The 25,440-nt window shown below is 35.8% G+C and overlaps 1 protein-coding gene across 2 annotated transcripts in view; it reads right to left on the bottom strand.

The window, feature by feature from the left end:
* Positions 1–25,440, bottom strand: part of CCT7 (chaperonin containing TCP1 subunit 7) — a 267,536-nt gene that overhangs the window by 144,635 nt on the left and 97,461 nt on the right. For both annotated transcript variants that reach the window (XM_067153015.2, XM_067153016.2), the window contains one exon: positions 5,371–5,523. In XM_067153015.2, the coding sequence (XP_067009116.2) occupies positions 5,371–5,523 (153 nt within the window). The remainder of the gene's footprint in view (positions 1–5,370; positions 5,524–25,440) is intronic.

The following is a 25,440-nucleotide window of genomic DNA, read 5'->3' as shown; positions in this document are numbered from 1 at the left end:
AGCACAATGTGTGATTAGGTTTTAAGTTAAATTTTTTGAGAGTTTCACATAGTTCTATTGAATTTTTGGGGTGTTTGTTATGGAATTTGAAATGTTTTTTGAGAAATTTCTGGAGGAATTGTGAGGTTTTATATGTCGGGCTATTTTGGCTGTTTATGATTGGTCGAATGGGAACGTCCTTTTTATGTACCTTCGGTAGTGATCTGACGGTGGGTAGTTTGGGGTTCATATTAATGAGACTTTGGTATTTGTATATGTAATGTGTTGATAAGAAATCCATTCTAGCGGTGATAACGATTGCGCGATAATCAAATGTTCGCGATAAAGTTGTGTATTTAATAAGGATTTCTTTATATATAATAGTTTTATCTCATTTTTGAGCCAAAGGTCGTTGATTTTGTTTTGAATGTCGTTAGATTTATGTTTCGGAATGTTTTTCCTTTGAGTCGATTTTAGAAATTTCGGCACTAGATTGGATCTTACGCATTCTTTTAGGAATTGAATATCTTTTGAGATCTTGCTAATTTTTGTTTTAAGGTTTAGATACTTGTTTTTATTAGCCTGGTTGGCATTATTATTACAAGTGATGAAAATAAAATACAGATTGCATTGAACAAAAAACAAGAAACACTAAATCATAAATTGACACACTTAAAAGAAGAAAAAGCAAAATCAATAAACCGGAACAATAATATAAAAATATCCCCCTCTCCATGGAACAATATTCCAACTAAAATTAATCTATCCGACGTCACCTTCACATATAAAGAAACACGTTTATTCAACCAAGACTTAAAACATAATTGGCCCAACCCACATAAAGCAGAAGATATAATCACTACAATAGCCGAAGCTGAAACAAACATAAATAAACAAATTTCAACAGACAAACAAAACGACATAAAATACGAAATTAAAAAGAAATTACCTGCCCTTGTAAAAGAAATTTTTAATAAAAATAACTCGTCCTCACTAAAAGAGATCCAAGAATTAAGGAAAAAAGTGGACACTAATAACATAATAATAACTAAAGCCGACAAAGGCAATACTGTAGTCTTAATGAAAAAACAAGATTACATTCATAAAACAGAGGAGTTCTTCTCTAATGAGACCTGCACAATAATCTCAAAGGATCCTACTACAAAAACTCAACGTAATCTAAAAACACTTTTAAAAAACTCTTCATTTTTATTTAATGAACATGAATACCAAAGTCTCATTAATATGAACCCCAAACTACCCACCGTCAGATCACTACCGAAGGTACATAAAAAGGACGTTCCCATTCGACCAATCATAAACAGCCAAAATAGCCCGACATATAAAACCTCACAATTCCTCCAGAAATTTCTCAAAAAACATTTCAAATTCCATAACAAACACCCCAAAAATTCAATAGAACTATGTGAAACTCTCAAAAAATTTAACTTAAAACCTAATCACACATTGTGCTCTTTCGACGTCATTAACATGTATTCAAACATTCCCGCTACAACTATAGAAATAATAAAAAACAATCTTTCCAAACATAGCAATTTAAGCAAAATAGAAATAGAAGAATTCTTAAAAGTACTGAACTTCGTCTTACAAAACAACTTTTTCACTTTCAACAATAAAATATACAAACAGGAAGGCCTAGCCATGGGAGACCCTTTATCCGGAATACTTGCTGAAATTTATATGGAAAACCTCGAAAACAGCAAAATAATAAATAACATCAATGGATTAAATCTCTGGCTACGTTATGTTGATGACACTCTAGTAATAATTGACAAAAATCTCAACAGTAGTGAAAACATATTAACTTATTTAAATAATCTGGATAACAATATTAAATTCACTAAAGAGGACGAAAACCACAAATCAATTAATTTTCTTGACATCACAATAACAAGAACTTCCAATAAGTTTGATTTCCAAATTTACAGAAAACCCTCATTCACACCTTTGACTATTAAACAAAGTTCCCTTCATCCACAATCACACAAACAGTCCTCATTTTATAGTATGGTGTACAGAGCTCTAAAAATTCCCCTTTCAGCGACCAATTTAAAAACAGAAATAAATACAATAAAAGAAATAGCCACTTTTAATGGATATAATCCCTCTATCATAGACAAACTAATTAATAAAGTTAAATTGAAACTATCCACAAACCTCTCCCCAATAAAAAATGAAAAATCAAAGTTCGCAACCTTTACATACACCAACCCAATCATACAACAAGTAACCAACACCTTAAAAAATCAAGAGATCAAAATAGCTTTCAAAACTCAAAATTCAAACCAAAAAATGTTCTTCAACCATAATACAATAAATTCAGAAAATAATAAATACTCAGGCTCCGGTATCTATAGATTAAAATGTAATGAGTGCCTCAGCTCATACATCGGACAAACAGGAAGAAGCTTCATAACTAGGTACACAAAACATTACAATGCTCAGAAACATAATAAACACTCAGCAATGAGCAATCACATGAAAGAAACGGGGCACAACTTTACCACAATTGAACAGGACCTTCAAATTTTAAAAACATTAAAAAAAGGTAGACTTATGACCGAATTCGAAAATTTATAAATATTTTTGGACCAAAAATTCAATGCTAATAAGAATTTAAATGATCCAATAGACAATAGAAGCCCTTTATATGACCAAATAGTAACATTATTCAATAATGTAAACCTTCAGGACAAAAAGTTTTTTAATATTTTCAAAACAGTATCAACAAACACCCCTACGACAACAAATACATCATACCCCCCTCCCATCTTACGTAATTCCCCTCCACGCGCCATTCATAAACCAATAAATGATACACGCACCTCCGCTTCCCCTACTATTCACAACTCCCTCCCGTTCACGAATCACAAGCCTACAACTCCGCCCCCTCCTACCCATCCCCCTCTGGCCAGACGACATACGTACAACACAAGGAGTAAAAACCGTTAGTGACCATTAGTATCCTAATAGCGCCTCACACTTCTTGTCAAACGGGCCTACAACGCCATAAGTAAGCACCAACATTTTCTCACTAACAACACTTAAACAAAACCTTCCCATGTTTTCTTTCATTCTCGTCAAAATTAACTACAGTTTTTTCTTCATTTCAGAACCAATCTATAACAACAATAATTCAACAGCCTCATCAAACTTCCATAATACTCTTCAATAGTATAAATTATTAAAATCAACGTTTTATAAAATATATTGTCATCGAAGAAGAACACAACAGCTCTCCAACCTTCACGTCAAAAAACCATACCAACGTTGTGAATTTCCACCCATCATCATCTCTGCAACTTTCTTGATGACTTAATACAAATTAGGCCAACTATAAACATCTGGTGAACTTCTTGTCAACGCAATCTTGCCGAATAAATCTAAAATAACCTACGAACTGTTGACCAATAAATATCACGGACAAATGCATGCCAACGTCAAGTAACTTTTGTCAAGCAATTGTAATGTTTTTCCTTCATATTTTTTATACTAAGCTTTATAATTTTGACTTATATCTTTTTACCATATATTAACAGTTATTTGACCTATACTTCAAACTTTGACTACGGCTTTAAGCCATCAAGTCATTTATAGTCACATGACGCCTTCATTTTTAAATGTACTGCTTATGAATCTACCAGTTTTTATGTATCAATTGATTGTATTATATATTCTCATTGAACTGATTTCATATGCCTTCCACTATGTATTAGACATCTATTAATGACTACGGCTTTAAGCCACCTTCTTTTACTATAATACAATCAAACAAGTCCTATTCAACAAAGAACTACATATGTTTTTATCAATATATTAGATATTTAGTTACTTCATGAACATGTTTATAACAAACGTAAATCTTACCTCTCTTATAATCATCAAACACATTTTTGAATATCTTTAACCAGATGCCTAGTAAAATAATAAGGTTTTTGATGACTGAGGATGCCTCACAGTAGGAGGCGAAACATGTCTCATCTGAATAATGTTTTAAAGTAAATGCCAACATCTTGTAATGTATTGAATAGGTGGAAATAAACAAAAAATATTATCCTATATACAGTTTATGAAACTTTCAATACGGACGAAAAATGCTTTTCATCACTTGTAATAAAAGTACGATTCCCGATGTTTAGCCGACCTTTTCTAGCGCCTTCCCCATTTGTAGTAGGCAGTGATGATCCTAAATAGACCTGCCCAAACACAGGCGCAGGACTGAATTCACAACTAGTCACAATAATCTTAGAAAGAAGACCATCACACACCTGCTGCCAATGTACAGGTCCAAACCGAAGGCTTCCAAGTTTCATCCGAGAACCATTTTTATAATGTGTTTTACGTCACACCAACACAGATAGGTCTTATGGAGACGTGGGATGGGAAAGGCCTAGGAGTGTGAAGGAAGCGGCCGTGAAGGAAGCCCCAGCATTTGCGAGTATGAAAATGGGAAACCATGAAAAACCATTTTCAAGGCTGCCAACAGTGGGTTTCGAACCCAACTCCCGGATGCAAGTTCACAGCTGCGCGCCCCTAACTGCACGGCAAACTTGCGCCGTTGGACTGAAAAAGTGACAGCTGCAGAAAGTGTCACTGGAGTGGATTTGTTTAAGGTGGATTGCAGACACACTATCTATGGTTTCGGAATCATTCAGCACGGCACATATACATGAGAGGTGAGGTCAAACTCCAAAACTGCAATGGACTGCCGCTGACTCGAGAAAAGCCGAGCAGCGCCTTCATAGCCAGTCCACCTGGCTTTTTCTCTAATGCTTCACTGCTCCTCCGCAGGCCTTTAAGTCTTCTTCTGGAACACGACCAGCACAGAATAAATATGACACACCAACTGGAAAGTATTGAAGGGTTAATATGAACCAAAGCCCATCTTCTCCGCCGAGTAAACCGTTGAGTAATGGTATTTTAGTAGAATTTCCTCTACTGAGAGTCCATTGCCCTCCTACAAGGTCTCATCCGCAGAAAACCATTAGCCCTTGAAAGGAATCAGATTATTTTCGGTCCCCTGACACTGCGTGGAGTTCCTGGCTGTACAGCCTCTTCATTCTCTAGCAGAACAAACCACCTTAAACAAATCCACTCCAATGACACTTTCTGCAGCTGTCAATTTTTCAGTCCAAGTCAAATGCTTGGTCAAGTGATGCATAACACCATCCAATTTGATACACTGAAAATATTAAGTAATAGCTTATTTTTTCAAAATAAATTACAAGAATAGAAAGAGGAAATATATTAGGATAGTGTGTGTAAAAATTTGTAATATACAACATCAAATTTCAAAATAAAAAATCATATTTGTGAGACCATAAAACTTACAACCAGAAATCATCAACTACTTGAATTATTGCACCTTACCTATCACCACCAATCTGTCTTTCCTCAAAATATCTGCATCTTCCCAAAACAGAGTCGTTGAGATCATGAGCTGTGGACATGACTGCTCCTCCGCAGGCCTTCATTGTGCGCTTCAAGTCTTCTTCTGGAACACGGCCAGCACAGAACATGTCCCTAGAATAAAGATAAGAAAACAACTGAACTGTATTAAAGAATTACTATGAACAAAAACTACAGAACACAGCTTCTGCTTTTCTAAGAGCTCAATTGCATGAAAGAATATCGCACGGACAGAAACAGGATCTCACAGGATGAGTTATTGTAATTGTTACTGGTGGTCCACAGGTTGTGAGGAAGAAATGACAGAGCCCTAGGACTGGACAAATAAATGACCACAAGAAAGGAAAAAATTAAGATATTTTCCACCTCTCTTGTGTCTTTCTCTCTTTCTTCCTTGTTTCTTTTCTCTTTAACAAGAAACCAAAACTAGTATTTAACAATTGTGATCTATTACAATAATCGATGATCATTAACTTTATATCAAGGCAACTGCTCTCAGAGCTTCATTAATAACAAAGGAGAATTGAGCCCACAATATCAAACACCTGAAAGCCTTCGCATACCAAAATAAATTCTGAATACTAGTTGCCATTTTATGTCTAAAGGAAGCCAACGAAAATACACATACGAACAGAAAGAATGCTCACCTAATCAGACGCTAGGCTCATTCTACAAATACAGGCCAAGAACAAGTTAAATTACAAAAGTTCAGAAAAGTTTGGAAAGTACGCCGGCACACAAAAGAGTGAGGGAGGCTGAAAAGAAGCAAGCAATCCCATGACAGCATTAGAATAAAATGTAATGGGACACAAGGCCCAGGGAAACAGAGGATAATCCCATACTATCTTTTGCTGGAAGGAAGAAAAGAAAATTAATGACCAAAATGTGAAAGATGCATTTAAAATTCTAGTCACAAGAAAGAAAACTGAGTAAAGGGAAACAAGGTCCTTTTAAGACATGGCACCCAGTAGTGCGGTTTACAGTCGTTGCTTGAAATACTAGACGACTACAATCCCTACATTAACCACTCAACGTGGAGTGCGTACACTGCACGCAGACTTCCAAACACTTTGTCGCAGAGTGATGTACATTGCACGTGCATAGCAGCATCTGATTTGTACTTCTATCTAGCAACTATTTCTTGAATTATTAGAAATGTAGTGAGATATGTCTATAGACAGGACAAAGTGACAAATGGCAAATTATGGGTCTCAGAATTCTGCAAAGAACTGCTTATGTCCTATGTGAACATTTTTCAATTGTTTTCTACTGTGGAGTTCGTAAAGATGAAAGTAGAATAGGCTGATATTTATTCTGAACATTACATGTGGTCACACAGTATGTTATTTCCGTTCTGATCGAGGGTAAATGAATGTGTGTCGGTTACTGTGGAGGAAATGTATGTAGTTTTCGCATTGTATACGTTAATGAGTATAGTACAGACACCTGTATTGAGATCTTATTTCTCAAAATATCTGGGTACTCGCTACTTCTTTATTTGGTGTAGCCGTATCTCTTGATCGATTTGAAAGCTCAGAAGATTCCTCCACTTCACTGACCTGGAATAATGCCAGTAAATTATGCTGTTTAAGTTTTTATGTGTTTATGCACTAATAATACACCAAACATTTTAGTAAAATTCATTGAACTGCTTGACATTTACGCCCGATTATCTAAGAGCCCGCACTCGTAGCATGTTTGGTGCTATACTCCTCCCGCAGCACAGGGTAGCCAGGTAGTGAAAGTCATCCCACACCGAGAGGTTAAAGCAGAAGCAGGTACAGCACGACCCTAAACTTTCCACTCTACAATCACTGTTAGCCATTTGATGTTTTGTACTGTCACATGGTCCAGGATGAAGAAGCCTTATTGACTTGTTGCCCCAGCACACCAGGACATCGTCCATTTATCTCCCAGTAAAGATAGTCTGGTCCTTCCGTTTATAGTGACAGAATAGACTGTGATTAGTTAAATGAAGTTCAGTGGGAGCAACCCTAAGTAACCACAGAAGGGTTGCCGACCCATAACAATTACATTTCCTATTAAATGAATGTAAATGAAAGTTCCAAAACGGGTTCCTAGATGGTAACCTCAAACAGGAAAATGCTGTCTTAACTTCAGAACTTCATAAAGAGTGCAGCATATCTCCACAAGATGCCACTATAGCTAGATGTTTATAAAGTGCTGCCTAAATCTAGGAAGAGGCGCTCTTCATGTCACAGTTATAGAGTGATTCAGAATACCATATTTTCTTGCATAATTAACACACCTTTTTGACGAAAAATACAGGCGAAAACATTGGATGAGTAAATTATTCAAAGAATTCTGATATTAAAAAAATTATTTACAATTCATTTACATTTAAAATAATACATTAAATATGTACACGCAATTGGTTCAACTCATTTGCGGTTATGTCATTTGGCATAAAATTACGGTGTGCGTTTCTTTCTGAAAGATAGGGTACATAAGGTAAGTTGGAGACACAGGTATTAAGTACCGACAATGAAATGTTCTCTTCCTGTTACGAGCTGACAATACGACCTGAAGTGAAATAAATATAAACTAATATAAATTCAATTCATGTAATGTACCCAATCCTGACCATGTGCCTAAGGCCTAGCTCAACAGAGAAGCGCGTGGTTTGTCCGGTGAAAGAGAAAATTGGGTTCAAAATTCTATCCAAAGTAAATATACGCACCAAAAAGGACAGGTCTAAGAAATACATAGTATTTAAATGAGAAGCCTTGGGTTTAAGATCACATAAAAACTTTAATTATGAAAATGCATGAAAAAAAATACGTCAACGTACAAATTTTACAGGAATATGTACAAATATAACAAGGTATCACAAAATTCGATCCGCAAGTGGCGTAAAGCCTTGAAAAAGTTGTATAAAGGACGCAAGTAAACAAGATACCATTTGCATTGTAACGCCCAAATATTTACATGAATAAAAAGCCGAATATATCGGTAAACATGAATACACAATGCAGTCTTGGGACTGATGGCACTAACCCCAAAATAACACAGAAGCTAAATACGGACGGCCTGTATGCAAATGAGAAGTCAGAACTTCAATCCCCGGCAAAACAGCACATACTGTCTCCCTTAAGTTAACACAACGTTGAAAACACAACATGACAGCATCACAAAAACAAACACACACATCAACATCACAAATACCTAAAAGGAAATACATATAAATATACACTTAAATAACAATTGGCACGTTCCTCCGTAGTCCTCCAGGATGTCCGACTGTGTGCAGACGCCCCCTCGGCGCGTCCTCCGTAGTCACCAAAACAAGGTCTCAGCTCGCGAGCGTAAATAAATTATGAAAGTCTAAGCGATCAGCTATCAGAACCTCCCCTCTGCTTGGGACATGTTAACAGGACCTGCCTGGCCTCACCCGGCCGTATCTTGCTGTCTGTCCTCCCTGCACTTCACTGCCGTACAAATCAACTTTCATGGCTGTTAAATAACCTCGACTTCCTGCTCACACGCAGAAGTAAATCACATTAAAGAAACTTTCCTCGGAAATTATCCCTTCCGGTAATACTAGCCATCTCTGGGCTCCTTTATTTCATATCTTCTCATAAGCACTCACGGCCAACACACAAAAAATTCTACCAGCGCTCTCGGCTTTCACAATAACAGTATGCTGGTTCATAACTTAGCCATATCACAGCTTTTCCCCTCGTTGACTCACAACTCAGTATCTGTATCTCAGTGGCAGTGCTAACAAAACATGACGCATCTTGGCCATCTAAATGTGTCCCTACCAATCACATCTCCTATTTCTAGCTACGGTTCGGTTCCTCGCTTAATCGTATAGAAGATCTTGTTGCAACAGTGGTAAATAGTTGAATACACACTGCTCCAAGTACGAGCTGTAAGGACATGCAATACAACCCTTCCTATCCTTTTAACTATACAGTAGAAGTCCGCTATAGCGAGTACGGCCTATAATGAGAACTCCCGTTATAGCGATGATTTTTGCTGTCCCTTCAAAATTCCTATGTTAAACTGTGTATCATCTTTCGGTTACAGCGAGAGCCCTATCACTGATGCATCCGTTATTACGAGCGATTAAGCGTGCGTAATTTTTTCCGTTACCGATATTTATGCACCCCAGTGATGATATTGCATGAAACAGATTAACTACGGCATCGTTTCCTCACTATGTGCACTAACGAGTTCTCTCGTCGACATACGAAGACGATTATTATTTATAAGCTTCATATCCGTATTGATTGGTATCACTATATAGAAATAATATGAGTCACCACCTTATCAATACACTATTTTATTTACTACCAAACTGGTAAATAGGGTCAATACCAGTTTCGACCCCTAAGGGGTCATCCTCAGTTGACACATACAAAATATCTACAAAAACATCACATATAATGGTTAATGTTTAAAATTCTTATGTCATTAATATGCTGGTAAGTACATCTTAGTTTGGATATGCATATATTATGGAATTTATAAGTTTGCTCTGTTGAGCTATTATATAGGTTTTCTATTCCCTTGTATACAGTGTCAAAAGTATTGTGTTGAATGTAATTCATCCATTTGACAGAATGCTAGTGGATTGACTATTAAATATGTACATTTACTGAGAGGTACATGCTATTCTACTTTACAATTTTTGTTTTACACAATATGAAGTAAAATTATTGCATTTGTACACGTATGATGATATTGGGTACAATGTAGGGTCTTAAAGATGTACTATTTGGATTTTCAGTATCCTGATTACATTTCATGTAGTGGTTGTAAGGTTTACTTATTCACTTATTTAGTTCAGTTAAATACATAAAGAACTTTGTTGATTTGAATTCTTATGATTAAAATATTGGTATATAATACCTAGTTGACATGGATTCTTAATACTAATGTATAAGTTTGTAGCACCTTTTATTCTTGTTTTTTGTCTTAAAATAGAGTTGTGTCTTGACACTGTTTATTTTATTAGGTATATAAAAGTCTTGTTAAAATGAACCCTTTGGGGCTAAAACACCGGTATGAGATACCTGTTAAAATACTTTAGATAAAAAGTATTGATATATGGTGCTATGTGCATATTCTAGAAATATAAATGAATTTAAATATAGTTTAGTAACAGTACTGTAGGTTATTGTGTTGAAGTTTAATGACTGGTCCATTAGAAATATATAAATGTTTACTTGAATAGGATCGATCACATGTTCATGCTGTATGCGTTACGAGTGAAATTGCATAATATATGATAGTAATAACTGGTAATTTTGTTGGATACTGCTGTTGTTGTAGCTGGAAAGCTTGAATATTATTAAGAAAGCGTTCTCATCTTGTCGCGTGTCGAATACAGGTTGGGTTGGTGACCATTATGAGATGAAGTACATTTTGGATGTCGTATGTCGTATGTCTTAATTTGGTTGCACGTTGGTTGTATCGTAAAGGCGTGTTGTAAATTAATATATCTGTAAGTAGAAATAATAAGTGTGTGAGATGATGTATCGATAGAATGTAGTGGCAAGTTATATATCGTATTACTTACGTTAGCTGTTGAGATCGTGCACTCTGTATGGCTGTCTGTTGAGATCTGTAGCGTGTTGCTCTGAGGTTATAGTTTGCGGCGGTAGAGGGGAGGCTTGGAGGGATGGGTGGAGCGCTTGTAACGGGAGTGGGGTTAAAGGAGGAGAGGTCTTGGAGCGGTAGATTTGTATTTATGGATTTTTGTTTATCAATTCTTCTTAAGTAATAATCTTTCAGGAGAATAACTGTATGAAAAAGAATATTATTTCTGTCTATGTTATCGTTTAGATGTCAGGTCAGGAGTGATCCTGATACCGTATCCGACAGTAGACGGTACTACCTGCGACTGTCTGGCCGAGGGTTGGGTGGCCGACACCAAACCCGACAAACTAGGGGAAGACCAACAGCTACGGGTGGAGGAGTTTTCCCCTAGAAGGTTTGATGAGACCCTTGTGTAGGAAATGACACATAAATTCATCAGATGCTGCCTTGCAGTGAGGTAGGGGACTGCCAAAGGCTAAGGGAGAATACCCCTGACAGAAAATCCCCAGCAGTGTTAGGCTTAGCAAGTCAACTGAAGGGTTATATCGATTGCTTTCAACTACAAAACGAGCCTCGGAACGCAAAGAAAATACCGGATAGACACGTCTTCTCAAACATCTGCAACGTATGATGACCGTAAGGCTGATGTTCAAGTACGATGTTCTGAGAAGAAGCCCAAAAGAAAGAGTCCTAAACACAGAATTGGAACATTAAATATCCTGACCCTGACTGGCAGAAGTGAGGAGCTGATAGATATGATGGAAAGGAGGAACCTCTGTATTCTTGGCCTGAGTGAGAAAGTGGAAGGGAAGAGGAACAAAAAAGCTAAGAAAAGGATACAAACTACATTGGAATGGAAATAAAACAGAAGCCAAAAATGGTGTAGGTTTTATATTAAGAGAGGACATTGATGTCATCAGTGAGGTAATATATGTTAATGAAAGAATTATTAAGTTGAACATCTCTCTTAACAAGAGTGTGCTGACAGTAGTCCAGGTGTATGCCCCACAGACTGGCTGTAACGAAGAGGAAAAAGAACAATTCCGAACTGATTTAAAAGAAGCTATAGAAAGAGAGGAAAATATCATAATAATGGGAGATCTAAATGCTCAAGTTGGATCAGACAGGCGTGGATATGAAAATGTACTAGGTCCACATGGTTATGGAGACAGGAACCCAGAAGGAGAAAGTCTTCTAGATCTATGTGTAAGGAATGGCTTGAGAATTAACAACAGTTGGTTTCAGAAGCAGCTAAGTCATAAACTAAGAAGATACAGTTGGAATGGAGATACTAAAACTCTGATAGATTATTTTATATCTGACAATGAAGCAGGAAAGACCATATGTGATGTCAGAGTTATACCAAGTGAAAGCCTGGACAGTGACAACAGACTTCTCCTCGCAAGAATAAAGCACATTGAGATTTATAGACCTCAGAAATACAGGAAACTAAAAATTAAGACATGGGAGCTAAAGAAGACAGAGAAACAAGTTGAATACACAAAAAAAGTCACCAATAAATTACCATCCGATGCATTACAAGAAGGCAACATCGAGTGGACTAGATTCAAAGAAAGCATTGTCAGAGCTGCATCAGAAGTTTGTGGTAAAACTAATAGCAAAATGAAGGGAAAAGAAACTCCTTGGTGGAACGATCGGGTGAAAGTGAAAAATGAAACCAGGAAAGCCAGAGACAAAGAAATGCAAAAAGGAAGTCAAAGGAACGAATCTAGAGTAAACGAACTGCAGCAGAAATACAGATCAGAAGTTACAAGTAAAGAAAATTGTGGCCGAAGAAAAACAGAAAGCTTGGACTGATTTCACAGATAAACTAGAGCAAGACAGCAAAGCTAATTCTAAACTACTTTACTGAACAATACGAAATATAAGAAGAGACAATGAATACATAACAGCAATAGAGGAACCAGATGGTAACATAGTTAGGGAGGAGACAGAAATAAGGAAGATCATGAAATCCTATTTTGATAATTTATACAACAGTACTGGGAAAGACTCCAATGATGTAACCACGCAGGTCAGTTTAAGCTGCAATGATGAGCCTGACCAAGAGAGTCCGCCAACATGGAAGGAAGTAGAGACGGCCCTTAATAGTATGCCCAAAGAAAGATCTACAGGATTTGATGAAGTCAGTGCAGATATGATCAAAGCAACTGGTGCAATAGGAATACAGTGGCTTCATAGAGTAATTAATGCAATATGGAAGGATAGGAAAGTCCCAGATGATTGGAAAAAGGGAATAATAATACCTCTCTTCAAAAAAGGAAGCCGGAAGAAATGTAGCAATTATAGAGGGATCACTTTATTGTCTCATGGTTTGAAAATATTTGAGAAAATACTTGAAAAAAGGCTAAGGAAAATAATAGAACCACAACTACAGGAAGAACAATATGGATTCAGAGAACACCGATCAACTACCGATCTCATTTGCACTTAGAATACTGTTAGAAAAGCATTGGGAGAAGGGCAAAGACTTAACACTAGTGTTTTTGGATCTCGAAAAAGCATTTGATAGTGTTCCAAGGAAGACTATATGGGAATGTTTAAGAAAGAAGAATGTACCAAAAGGGCTTATCCAGAATGTTAAAATGCTTTACAAAGACTGCTGCAGTTGCATACAGATAGGAAACGGTAATTCTGATTGGTTCCAAACCACTAAAGGAGTGCAACAAGGCAGTACCCTTTCACCATTACTTTTTATCACTGTCATGGATGAAGTCATGAAAGAAATTAAGCAGAAGAACAATATGGACATCAATGCATTTGCATTTGCAGATGATGTAGTAATTTGGGGAAATACAGAGAATGAAGTCCAAGAGAGGCTGAACACCTGGAATGAACATTTGAAAGCACACGGATTAACAATAAATAAATCGAAAACTGTTACTATGTCTGTCAACAGGCAGAAGGAGAAAGGAAACATAATGCTGGAAGGTACACAACTGGAAACAGTAGACCAATATAAATATCTTGGGTGCATCATTTCAAGTGATAACAGAATACAGCATGAGTAACAACCGCATTCAAAAATCAGCTCAGTTTTACCATCAAGTTCGGAACCTCCTCTGGAACGAACAAGTTACCTTAAGATCAAAGCAGATTCTATTCCAATCATACTTCACCCCCAAAATAACATATGGCCTAGAAACCTGCACAACAACCCAACAAGTGGACAGCAAACTACAAGCCGCAGAAATGAAGTTCCTACGAACTATGGTACAGAAGACAAAAAGGGACAGGGTAAGGAATGAAAGAATAAGGGAGCAAGCTGGTGTGTACCCATCCCTGAATGAAAAAGTGACAAGGGCCCGCTTGAAATGGTTTGGCCATGTCAAACGAATGGACGATGGAAGGACAGCAAAACAATGGCTACACACAGCCGTGGCCAGAAAACGACCGGTAGGAAGACCTAGGAAGAGGTGGCTGGACCAAGTGAAAGAGGACATAGGAACAAGAGGAATCAGCTGGGATGTCGTCTTGAGAGAAGAGTGGTACATGGACAGACAGAAGTGGAGAGTGCTCGTAAACCACACCTGGGCAACTGGAGTGGAAAACTGATGATGATATGTTATCGTTCAAGTTTGAATTTGGGTTAACGTATTTGTCATAGAATTCTTCTAGTATACTGAGCAAGGGGCTTTTTGGGTTTATTTTGAGGATTTGCATATCATTACTGATGTCTGTAAATTTATGTTTCTGATCATTAATGTGCTGTTCCATGGCTGAGAAGTGTCTATGTCTAACGGCATTTACGTGTCCGTTGTATCGTATTGAAAAACTTCTACCAGTAAGCCCTACATAACTGGCTTGGCAATCATTGCATTTTAGACGGTACACTCCTGAGTGGTTGTATTTGTTTATGTTATTGACTGATTTGGAATTGTATAGTATGTTGGTGTTATTGCGTGTAGTTTTGTATGCTATTTTTAGGCCTTGTTTTTTAAAAATGTTGGTTATGGAGTGAATATGGTTATTATTGTAAGTGAATAGTGCGTATTCTTTTTTATCTTTGGTGATTCTGGTTAGCTTAGTTTTTGGTTGGTTTTTTACTTTGCTGATGATGTGGTTTATCATTTCTCTTTTATATCCATTTTGTTTGGCTATTTCATGGATTATGTTTAGTTCTTTGTTCAAATCTTTCTTTGAAAGTGGAATGTTGTATGCCCTGTGTATCATGCTATAGTATGCGGCTTTTTTGTGAGTGTGTGGGTGGGTGGAGTCTGTTTTTATTGTATTTGATGTATGGGTAGGCTTTCTGTATATGTTGTATGTTAGATGGTTATTATGTCTGGTTATAGATATATCCAAGTAGTTTATGGTATTGTTGTTTTCGGTTTCCATAGTAAATTTTATGTGGGGATCTATTTCATTCAGTTGTTTTAAGATTGTATTTTCATTTGTGTGTCTATTGTCCATAATTATGAATACATAGTCGACAAACCTGCACCAAAGAATGATATCTATTTTTTTGATTTCTTGGTATTCTAAATAGTCCATATATATATCAGCTATTATACCTGATATTGGTGATCCCATGGGTAATCCTCTCTGTTGGTAGATGGTGTCATGGAATTTAAAGTAATTGTTATTAATGGCAAAGTGTAATAGTTTTATAAATTCATTTATTTCTAATTTGCTTAGCTTGCTGTATTTGTAGAGATTAGATTCTATTATAGTTATAGTTTTTTGTGTAGGTATGTTAGGATACATGTTTGTTATGTCATATGTTGCTAATTTGTAGTATTGTTCTATTCTTATGTTTTTAGTAGTGTTGCAAAATTCTATAGAGTTTATGGTTTTATTTGCCTGAAAAACATTATTTTTTTTTTAGGAATTTTTGTATGAATTTTGACAGTTTGTAGGTGGGACTTGATCTGTAGTTGATGATAGTTCTCATGGGAATATTATCTTTGTGAATTTTAGGGTAAGCTTTGGCTGTAGGTATACTTTGATTCATTGTGATCAGTTTTGTAGTTTCTTGTTCATTTAAAAGGAAGTTGGTGTTTTTTAAAAGAGTTATTAAGTTCTTCTGGATACTATTGGTTGGATCTTTATTCTTAATTTGGAAGGTTTCATCTTGGTTAGATAAGTATTTGTATAATCTGCTTGCAATTTCTACTTCCAGATACTTTGCTTTTACAACATATATGCTTCTACGATAAAATCAACGTGCACGCTACCAGGACGCATAACATTCAACGCGTTCTTACAAATGTCACCAACTCAACATATTACGGCACACGAAAAGAAGAACATGCTCTATCAATAATATTCAAGACTCTGAATAGCTCTAACAACAGTAGCTGCCCAAAATATCGCCAGACATTACAACCAAATATTACCTAAATTGCAAGCAGATTGTACAAATACTTATCTAACCGCAATTATGTATATAGTTATATATTTTTACCGACCCATTATATCGGATCATAACTAATCAAATACTGTTGTGAAAACGTCGTTAACCCCATTTTACCCCAAACAATGTATATATAGCACCACATATTAATAATGTTAATGTAATGTATTTTTAACAAGGTATTTATATACCACTGTTTTAGTTATGTGTCTAATTTAACAAGATTATCCAATGCCTATGCTCAACAAAACAAATAGTTTTCTAAAAGTTCAACCCTATTCCAAGACATAAAATAAGAATAATAGGCTTTATAAACTGATACTTTAGTATTTAAGATATATGCCAACAAGGTATTGCATACTAATATTTTAATCACAAGTGTCCAAACCAATAATTCTACATTTTCATATGACTGATCAACAATCAATTAATGTAATTTAAGAACCAATTTTTAATGTATATTACTGAACCTACTACTATTATTTTACACAAATGTATGTATATCTCATTCCACATTGTACAACCCAAATTAGATAGTGATAACATGAAAAATAGCATGTAATTTCATGGATGATGTATATTAGTTAACTACTTACCTTGACACTGTATGCTGGGAAACTTAGGATTGACACATACAATAGCTCAAATGTACCAAGACATACATACCAACATTTATGATCAGTTCGACTTAATTTAAGTTTTAATCATTATATGTGATGTTTTTATAAAATATATCTTTTATGCACGTCAACTGAAGATGACCCCCTAGGGGTCGAAACCGGTCTTGACCATATTTACTAGCTGAATGTGAATAAATTTTGTATTGATAAGGTGGTGACTTATATTTATATTGTTTCTGTAAAAAAAAAAAAAAAAAAAAAAGGTTGTTAACTCGTTAAAAATTAAGGCTGACTAAACGACCGCTTGATTTTGAGGCCAAATACTGCAATTAAGTAAGAATGAGATACACCTCGATTTATGGCAGAGTGCTTATTTGATTTCAGAGATTAGTTTATATTTTGTCGCGCCTGGTTAAATTACAGAAAGGCTATTATGAAAAATTTATAGCGAGAAGGTTATCATTTCTCTAGTGGCGCTTGAAGTATGTTTTCATCATACGTATAGTATGGTTCAGTTAGGATAGGTGACGCTGTTTGAAACGTTTTGCAAAGTAAGTTCGTAAACACTTTCACTTTACAATTATTATTATTATTATTATTATTATTATAATATTGGGCTCTACATTCATCATTCAAAATTCCTTTTTTTTCTCTTATTCAGTTACAGACAACTCATAACTCTTCCCAAGGTTGAATAATGCACCAACGGGAACGTTAATCGACAAGAATGGCACAATATTCCAAAATTTTTATCAGATGAGCACTAATGAACAATACCAACAATATTGCGCCGTTCTGGCGTCCAGGTAAGGACGCACAAGATCCAGACTAGCTCAAATATAATTATAACTGTCGCCGTTCATGGATTACAGGCTATGGGTTCCGAATGAGAAAAAGAACACCGATTTATACTCGTGGAAATATCTAACCAATGCAGAAGGACATCTCCTACACGTATTCCTAGCTAGGATCTACTTGCAGATTGTGAAATTACCAAGACATTAGCACTTACAACTAGGCAATTACTCTAAAAGTCATTAAAAGAAAGATTGACTTTTATCATGCTTCATTTATTATAAATTAAATCCAATCAGGAGTAAAAGATTATCATATTTTCTCTTTGAGATAAAAGGTACTGAATGTTGAATTATACATATGTCTTGAAGTTCATTTTTGGGAATATTAAGTTAAAGTCTTTGGGTAGAAATAAAATACCCAGTTAGGATGTTAAAAATCAAACAAACACGACCTTAAACAATCTTAATTGAAAGACCTTAGTCTGGAAATATCTAACTGAAAAGAAAAGAATCTAAGTTAAATAAAAGTATTAGATGCATCTAATAAACATGAAAAATGAAAAATTACATCATATGTACACTGTCGAGGATTGAGAGCTTTTCTTGAAAATGTAGGACGCAGTTTCATATTAGGCAATGAATCAACTAAGAATTGGAATCACATTTTTCCCTAAGTAAATTCTTGAAAAATTAATTTGAATATACTATTTTCTTTCGTCTCATTTTCGTTAATTCATGGGAATACATTAGCTTTTCTTGATTCTAACTATTTGTGTTCAAATACACAAATTAACCTGGGAAAATATCTTCAGAATATTTAAAACACTTGACAGATATCGTATTTTCAAAACATGTTCATATTTTTTGGCATATTTTCTTGCATAAGCATCGACAACTCCCCTTTAAGTCAATGTATACTCTTAAAATATTATGATCAAACATCACATCTAGAAAATTATGCAAATTATTCTCTTAATTCGAGATCATTAATTAATTCAAGTGCCTATCTGTGTCATTACACTGTGCTATTAGGTGTATCTGACCGTCATTCCATCAAAATATACGGTAATTGGGTGGTCTACCTTGTGAGAAGACTTCACTTTCAACTAACAACTCTTATTCGTGAAGTTAAGTCACCAGTGATATTGGGTAATGCATTGGAATACACTTCAAAGCTGCCCTAACATATGAGAAACATCTTGCAATTAGAAGAAATACACGGATGTAGGCTAATTCATCATCATCCTCCTCATTATGAATTATTTGGTGATCTTTAATAGAAATATCAACATACGGACGGCATTAATAGAAATATCAACATACGGACGGCATTGAGATCTTATCCTATTCTACTCATGGCTTACTCATGGATAAATGGTCAACTGAAGACATTATATTCATTAACTACCTCAAAAATATGTTACTTGGAATATCATTCTCCTTGTGCCGGTTGGCACACGATTTTAGCCTTTCCCTACAACATTTTTGGCCTGGGCAAAATGCCATTGAAAAGTGTGTCGCTTAGAAATCTTTTTCCTATTTTCTTTAATTTTGTGTACTGTGCGACTATGTCGCTAACTGTATCTGTAATCCGTCCGTCTGTCCGGAGTACTTTTAAGTTTAATTTGTTGTACGTCACTATTTCCCCATTTTCTACTGGTCCGATCTCGGGCCAGCTTTGGAGCGAGTTTGATTTGGTCCGCTTGCGAGCCTATGCTTTGTTGATGTGCCTCGCCATGCTGGCGTGGATTATTGCGTTCTTGGAAGCCATGCTGTATGCAAGCTTGGAGAGTTTGCTCTACAAGAGAGTTTTAACCCACCTCAATATGCCTGGATAACGCATTAAGAATATGGGGCTACGGCCTTAATGTGATGATTCTTCTAATTTAACTTCTTTTCTTCACAAATGAGTGGACGTGGTTTATTTAGGTAGCTCATTCAAGCTCTTCAAGAATGTAAGTAGCTGATTATCTATCTGACGCCATGTGTTAGCTGAGCATCATGGACGAAATTGTAAGTTCTATCTTCCTACATATCTTATTTAAATTTTTCACTAAAAATGGATTGAATCATCTCAAACCCAAACATATTTGGTGGACATTTCTACGATCTCCTATTCTGGTAATCCTACATTTCGTGCCTGCTTGGAAATTTCATGCATAATAATACTCCGCTTACGGACTACTCAGTTAAATCAACATCTCCGCAGGAATATTAACCTTTCGACGAGTTAAATGCTAAAAGACTTTCCTATTTCATCGGTGTAGGAGAAGTTGGAGTAATGTAAATTTAATTTTATAGGGGGAATCCTGTAATGTTAAATTGTATGAGATTGCGAGATTATCTCTGTAGATCAGAATCTGTTTTCTGTTTATTTATGTTTTTTCTTTCGGTTCTTGTTTTTTTGGGATCCCGTTAATTTTCCTTTTTGCTGGGGTAACGCTCTATTTAGTTGACGTTGCTATGGTTACCGTCGCCCATACGAAGGATTGTTCCTGATTATTGAAAATGATGTAATTTGAAAATTAATTGGCGACGTGCGTGTTTTAATGTTGTGTGCCATTGGCTATTTATTCTTCTTCCTTGTGATCTGTGATTTATTTCCGGGAGCTTATCCTTTGGATTCTGCTGCCTGGCATATTATGCACTCTTGAGTTGTGCGCCCATTCTGTTCTGATTTGAGTTGGTTACCCGTTAACTAAGTTTGTCTTCTCTTTATATGGGCACGTAATCCACCTTGGTGGTATGCTATCCTTTATTGTGTGGTGGTTCCTTTTGGGTCATTCGCCCTGTTTCGTGTATATTTGGTTTTTTGTAGGATGCTAAAAGGTTTGTTTTGTCACCTATTCAATACATATAAATTTTACAATTTAGGAATTTATTATTGATTCCACTTGAGACATGTTTCGCCCTTCATTGAGGGCATCATCAGTCAAATTATCTCCTCAAGGCAAAAATCAGGTACCTGGTTAGTAGTTGACATGCACAAATTAATACGTATTATTAATACACATTACAAAAATTAAGTGTGAGAAACAGTTGTACAATAGTGATGGTTGAAACTTATAGGTTTATAGAATAAGAAGTCAGCACCAATGCGTAAAATTAAAATAGAGTTCGACAGTGGTGCTCTGGAGAACAATTGACGCAATCATAGGAAAAATATAAAGTTTTAAAAATATTTACATTATAACAATCAAGGGAGAAAGGGTGTAGTGCTCGGCGTCAATGTTTGTAACCAAAAATAATGTCAATGGTTGGTAACTATACAGTATTTACATTGTCCAATTGAACAGTTGAGAATAAGGTTTTTTAAAAAAATATTTACATTATAACATCAGGGGAGAAAGGGTGTAGTGCTCGGCGTCAATGTTTGGTAACTATACAGTATATACATTTCCAATTGAACAGTTTAGAATTTTACAATATATATACATAATTACACAAAAGCAGCTTGGTGATCTTTAAAACAACAGGTCACACTTGGTACTAGATTTTTTATATCCTTGCTCACCAAGCTGCTTTTGTGTAATTATGTATATATATTGTAAAATTCTAAACTGTTCAATTGGAAATGTATATACTGTATAGTTACCAAACATTGACGCCGAGCACTACACCCTTTCTCCCCTGATGTTATACCGGTAATGTAAATATTTTTTTAAAAAAACCTTATTCTCAACTGTTCAATTGGACAATGTAAATACTGTATAGTTACCAACCATTGACATTATTTTTGGTTACAAACATTGACACCGAGCACTACACCCTTTCTCCCTTGATTGTTATAATGTAAATATTTTTAAAACTTTATATTTTTCCTATGATTGCGACAATTGTTCTCCAGAGCACCACTGCCGAACTCTATTTTAATTTTACGCATTGGTGCTGACTTCTTATTCTATAAACCTATAAGTTTCAACCATCACTATTGTACAACTGTTTCTCACACTTAATTTTTGTAATGTGTATTAATAATACGTATTAATTTGTGCATGTCAACTACTAACCAGGTACCTGATTTTTGCCTTGAGGAGATAATTTGACTGATGATGCCCTCAATGAAGGGCGAAACATGTCTCAAGTGGAATCAATAATAAATTCCTAAATTGTAAAATTTATATGTATTGAATAGGTGACAAAACAAACCTTTTAGCATCCTACATTCAGTATCTTCAATACGGATAACAATGATTTTTATCACTTGTATATTTGGTTTGACGTGCGCCTTCCGATTTGGTTATGGTTTGTGAGGCGTGTTAATTAGTTTTGTACTTGTATCCGTTTGTGATCCGGTTTCAGAGAAGAATCTCGCAGTCTCGCCTTGCCTGATGTACAAATTATTCTCGGAGAAGAAGTTTAAAAAAAGAAAATTATTATTTATTTTGGTGTGAATCTGCGAAAATTGAAGGTACCTTCCTGAGGCTTTCTGACGGTCAGAAAATATGTGACCATGGACATTCTTGACTTAACTATCTTGTTTTGATTTTCTTTCAAGTTCACTCTTTATTGTTTTGAAATCCAACCACGTCACTCTATTCAAATATCCACTAATCTTTCAAATCTAAAATATTGGTTAAATAAGTTATTTGAATTTAGTTCAGAGTTTATTTTCTTAATTAACCTACCTTTAAGTAATTCATTCTAAACTTTGAGGTGCACCTCCCTAGTCATTGAAGGTTATATTTAATTGTCATGTGTTAAAGTTTGTTTTAATATCTTGAGAATTGACCAATATAGTTTTTTAAAAAAGAAAAGGAAATTAAGCAGTGTTTTCCTTTCTTTCTTCAAATACTTACCACCGCAAAACCGCTAGGTTTCGGTCTGAATTGCCTCTGTTTAATGGGCCAGTGTCTGCATTGGGTGAGTATCTACGCTTACTGTTAAATATTTTTCTTGTTTGTGTTTTTTTTTTCTTGTCTTTGTTTACTTGTACCAGTAATTGCCGGTACGAGCTGGTACCATCCTTAACACACAACTATGACCACACTCACGAAGAACAACAACTATCACCAACATTAATTACCATAACCTCATATCATTATTCATATTAAAGAACCATCATTTCACATTTCATATAAATATCACATTTCACTTCACAGTACAGTAGAACCTCGATAATTCGAAATCGGTTAATTCAAAATCCCGCCTAATTCGAAGAAACTCTCGTTCCCGGAAACATGAGATACAGTTTTGCATGTTATTTCAATTGTTTAATTCGAAATACGGATAATTCGTAATTCGAAATACAATGTCGGCCCCATTACCGAAATTCAGACTTTTAATTCAAAACTGCCTTTACATTTTAAAACAATAGTATGTTACAGAGTAATTTCAACTCGAAATTTATCCGCTCCGCGTCATAATAGAACGCGCTTTCCGGAACGTGGAGGGGTAGCTTTCTGCACTTACACTCACTTCGGTGGGTCTACAGTGCGCTTCAAGATTGCTAAGTTGAATGAAATCGGAATTCAACCTTTAAGGAACGCCGTAATATCACGCAACAGGCAATGTGCGGGAAAACAAAATCCGCGAACACTGGCAATACCGACAGTTGACGAAAAACGTGGCTCATATAATAAATTCGTAGGCACTGAACAATATTGTCATTGCCGGTGAAACTGCATTGCTTTATTTTAATGCGAGCCCAAACGGTCTTATGGTTTTAAAGAAGAAATTGCCAGCCGGGAAATCGTACAAGGGTGAGGTATGGGGGTCATAGTAGTGCGTTGCAATGCACATGGAAGCGAGATACTTTATCCCCTCGTCATAGGAAAGTTTGATAAGCCACAATGTTTTAAGAGCGTCGGGCACTTTCCATGCCAGTACAAAGCATCTATAATAAAAATGCAAACAGTACAGAAATCCAAAAAATAATGCATTTGCACAGGGGAACTGGCATAAATTATCCTCGTCTTTGAATTGTGCGATATTTTTTCTTTCGTTGCGTAAGGTTATGTTTGTCAGTGATTTATCCAAGTGCATTATTTGAACATTGTAAATGCACCTTGTTGGATACATTTCGGAAATAGTTTTTTCCATGGCATTTGGAAGGTTTAAACTGTGAATCGAGGTGATTGCATGTATTAATGGATCTTACAATACTTTGTGACGCGGCAAGTGTTTACATTTCTGAAGTACGAGAAAAGTGCCATGGCGGGAAATCGTACAAGGATAGTGTCATAGAAAAGTTCGATTTTAAGGGCATCGGTTACTTTCTGTGTAAATACAAGGCATCTAAATGCATACAGTATAGTAATCCAATTAATAAAGAACTTGCACATGGGAGACAGCATAGATTTCTCCTCGTCTTCGAATCGTGTTTTTTTTCCTTTCTTTCGTTGCGTGAGGTTATGTTTAGCAATCAGATATCCGAGTGCATTATTTGAATACTGTAAATGCACCTTCTTGGATACATTTTGGAAATAGTTCTTTTTTCATGGCATTTGAAAGGTATAAACTGTGAATCAAGGTTAACTGCATGCAGTAACGGGCCTTAGAATATCTTGTAACGCGGCAAGGGTTGGTACTTCTGAATTGCGAATTGGCGGTTAATTCGAAATCACGTAATTCAAAGTCCGATTTTTGAGTCCCAACGACTTCGAATTAACGAGGTTTTACTGTATATGCATTATCTCATTCCAACGCGACGTATTTCTCACTGTCACCATGGACCGTGAACTTAACTACTCTGTCATAGTTTCAATCCTTTCATAATTCCAAATGATATTACCACATCCTTCTATATAGTAAGCATTTCCTACATATGATCTCATTTCTACTGATACTCGGTGTCATTAGTTCTCACATATGCCTAACACTTATCTCAACGTCGTATGAAATTCACCAATAGATTAAAAATTAACCTCCTCTCATATTACATTGACAGCATTACGAACGGATGCTTGATTATCACTGGTTGACTATACCCTACATATGGATGACGTTTAGGTTTGATGAATACCTAACATCCTTTAACCTAACTTTGGTAACCGCCTTCTTGTATATATTTATCACATTGACACTAACTCGAGTAGCACTTTAACAAAAAGAATGAATAAATTCTTACTTGTATATTTGACTTAAAGAAAACTTATCTTTGCTTTGCATTTCCCGTTCTCGTCTCATGTCCAGGTGGATGGACATGTGGGCATTGCATTTCCCTTAGGTGTTTGGGAACATTTGGGACCATCTCATCTGGTTACTGGTCTTCATGGTCTGGCAACGTCATCCTGCGCTGCTTTCATCTGGGCAGTCTCGCCTTCATTTTCTTAGTGCATCATGGTAGTAGCTTGAGCAAATGGAACAGAATAAGACATCAATTTAGGCAATGTCATCTTATGGCTGTATTTTTCTAATATTTGCCTGTGATAAAGAAAGATTGTTGGAAGAGTTGATCTCAGAAATATTCTAACAGTTTGGAATATTCATTCAAATTATGGAGATTGTGCATTTTTTATATATTTCCTTTTCTCTATCTTCTTGCCGATGTTACAGTTCGTTAGCCGCTCCGAATTGGTGGTATCGGCTAATATGTCGTCTTAGGTGTGTGACGTGACGTATCACTTAGGAATATTTTTATATTTTAAAAGCGATTTAATTTTGCAGTGCGAAATAATTTGTAGTGCTAATACTGCAGAGAATAGCTGTGAACGAAGACTTCTTTCTG

The sequence above is a fragment of the Anabrus simplex genome, chromosome 8 (genome assembly GCF_040414725.1).
Source record: "Anabrus simplex isolate iqAnaSimp1 chromosome 8, ASM4041472v1, whole genome shotgun sequence".
NCBI lineage: Eukaryota > Metazoa > Arthropoda > Insecta > Orthoptera > Tettigoniidae > Anabrus > Anabrus simplex.
Note: the sequence above shows the minus strand (reverse complement) of the source record. Positions and strands in the feature narration are given on the sequence as shown.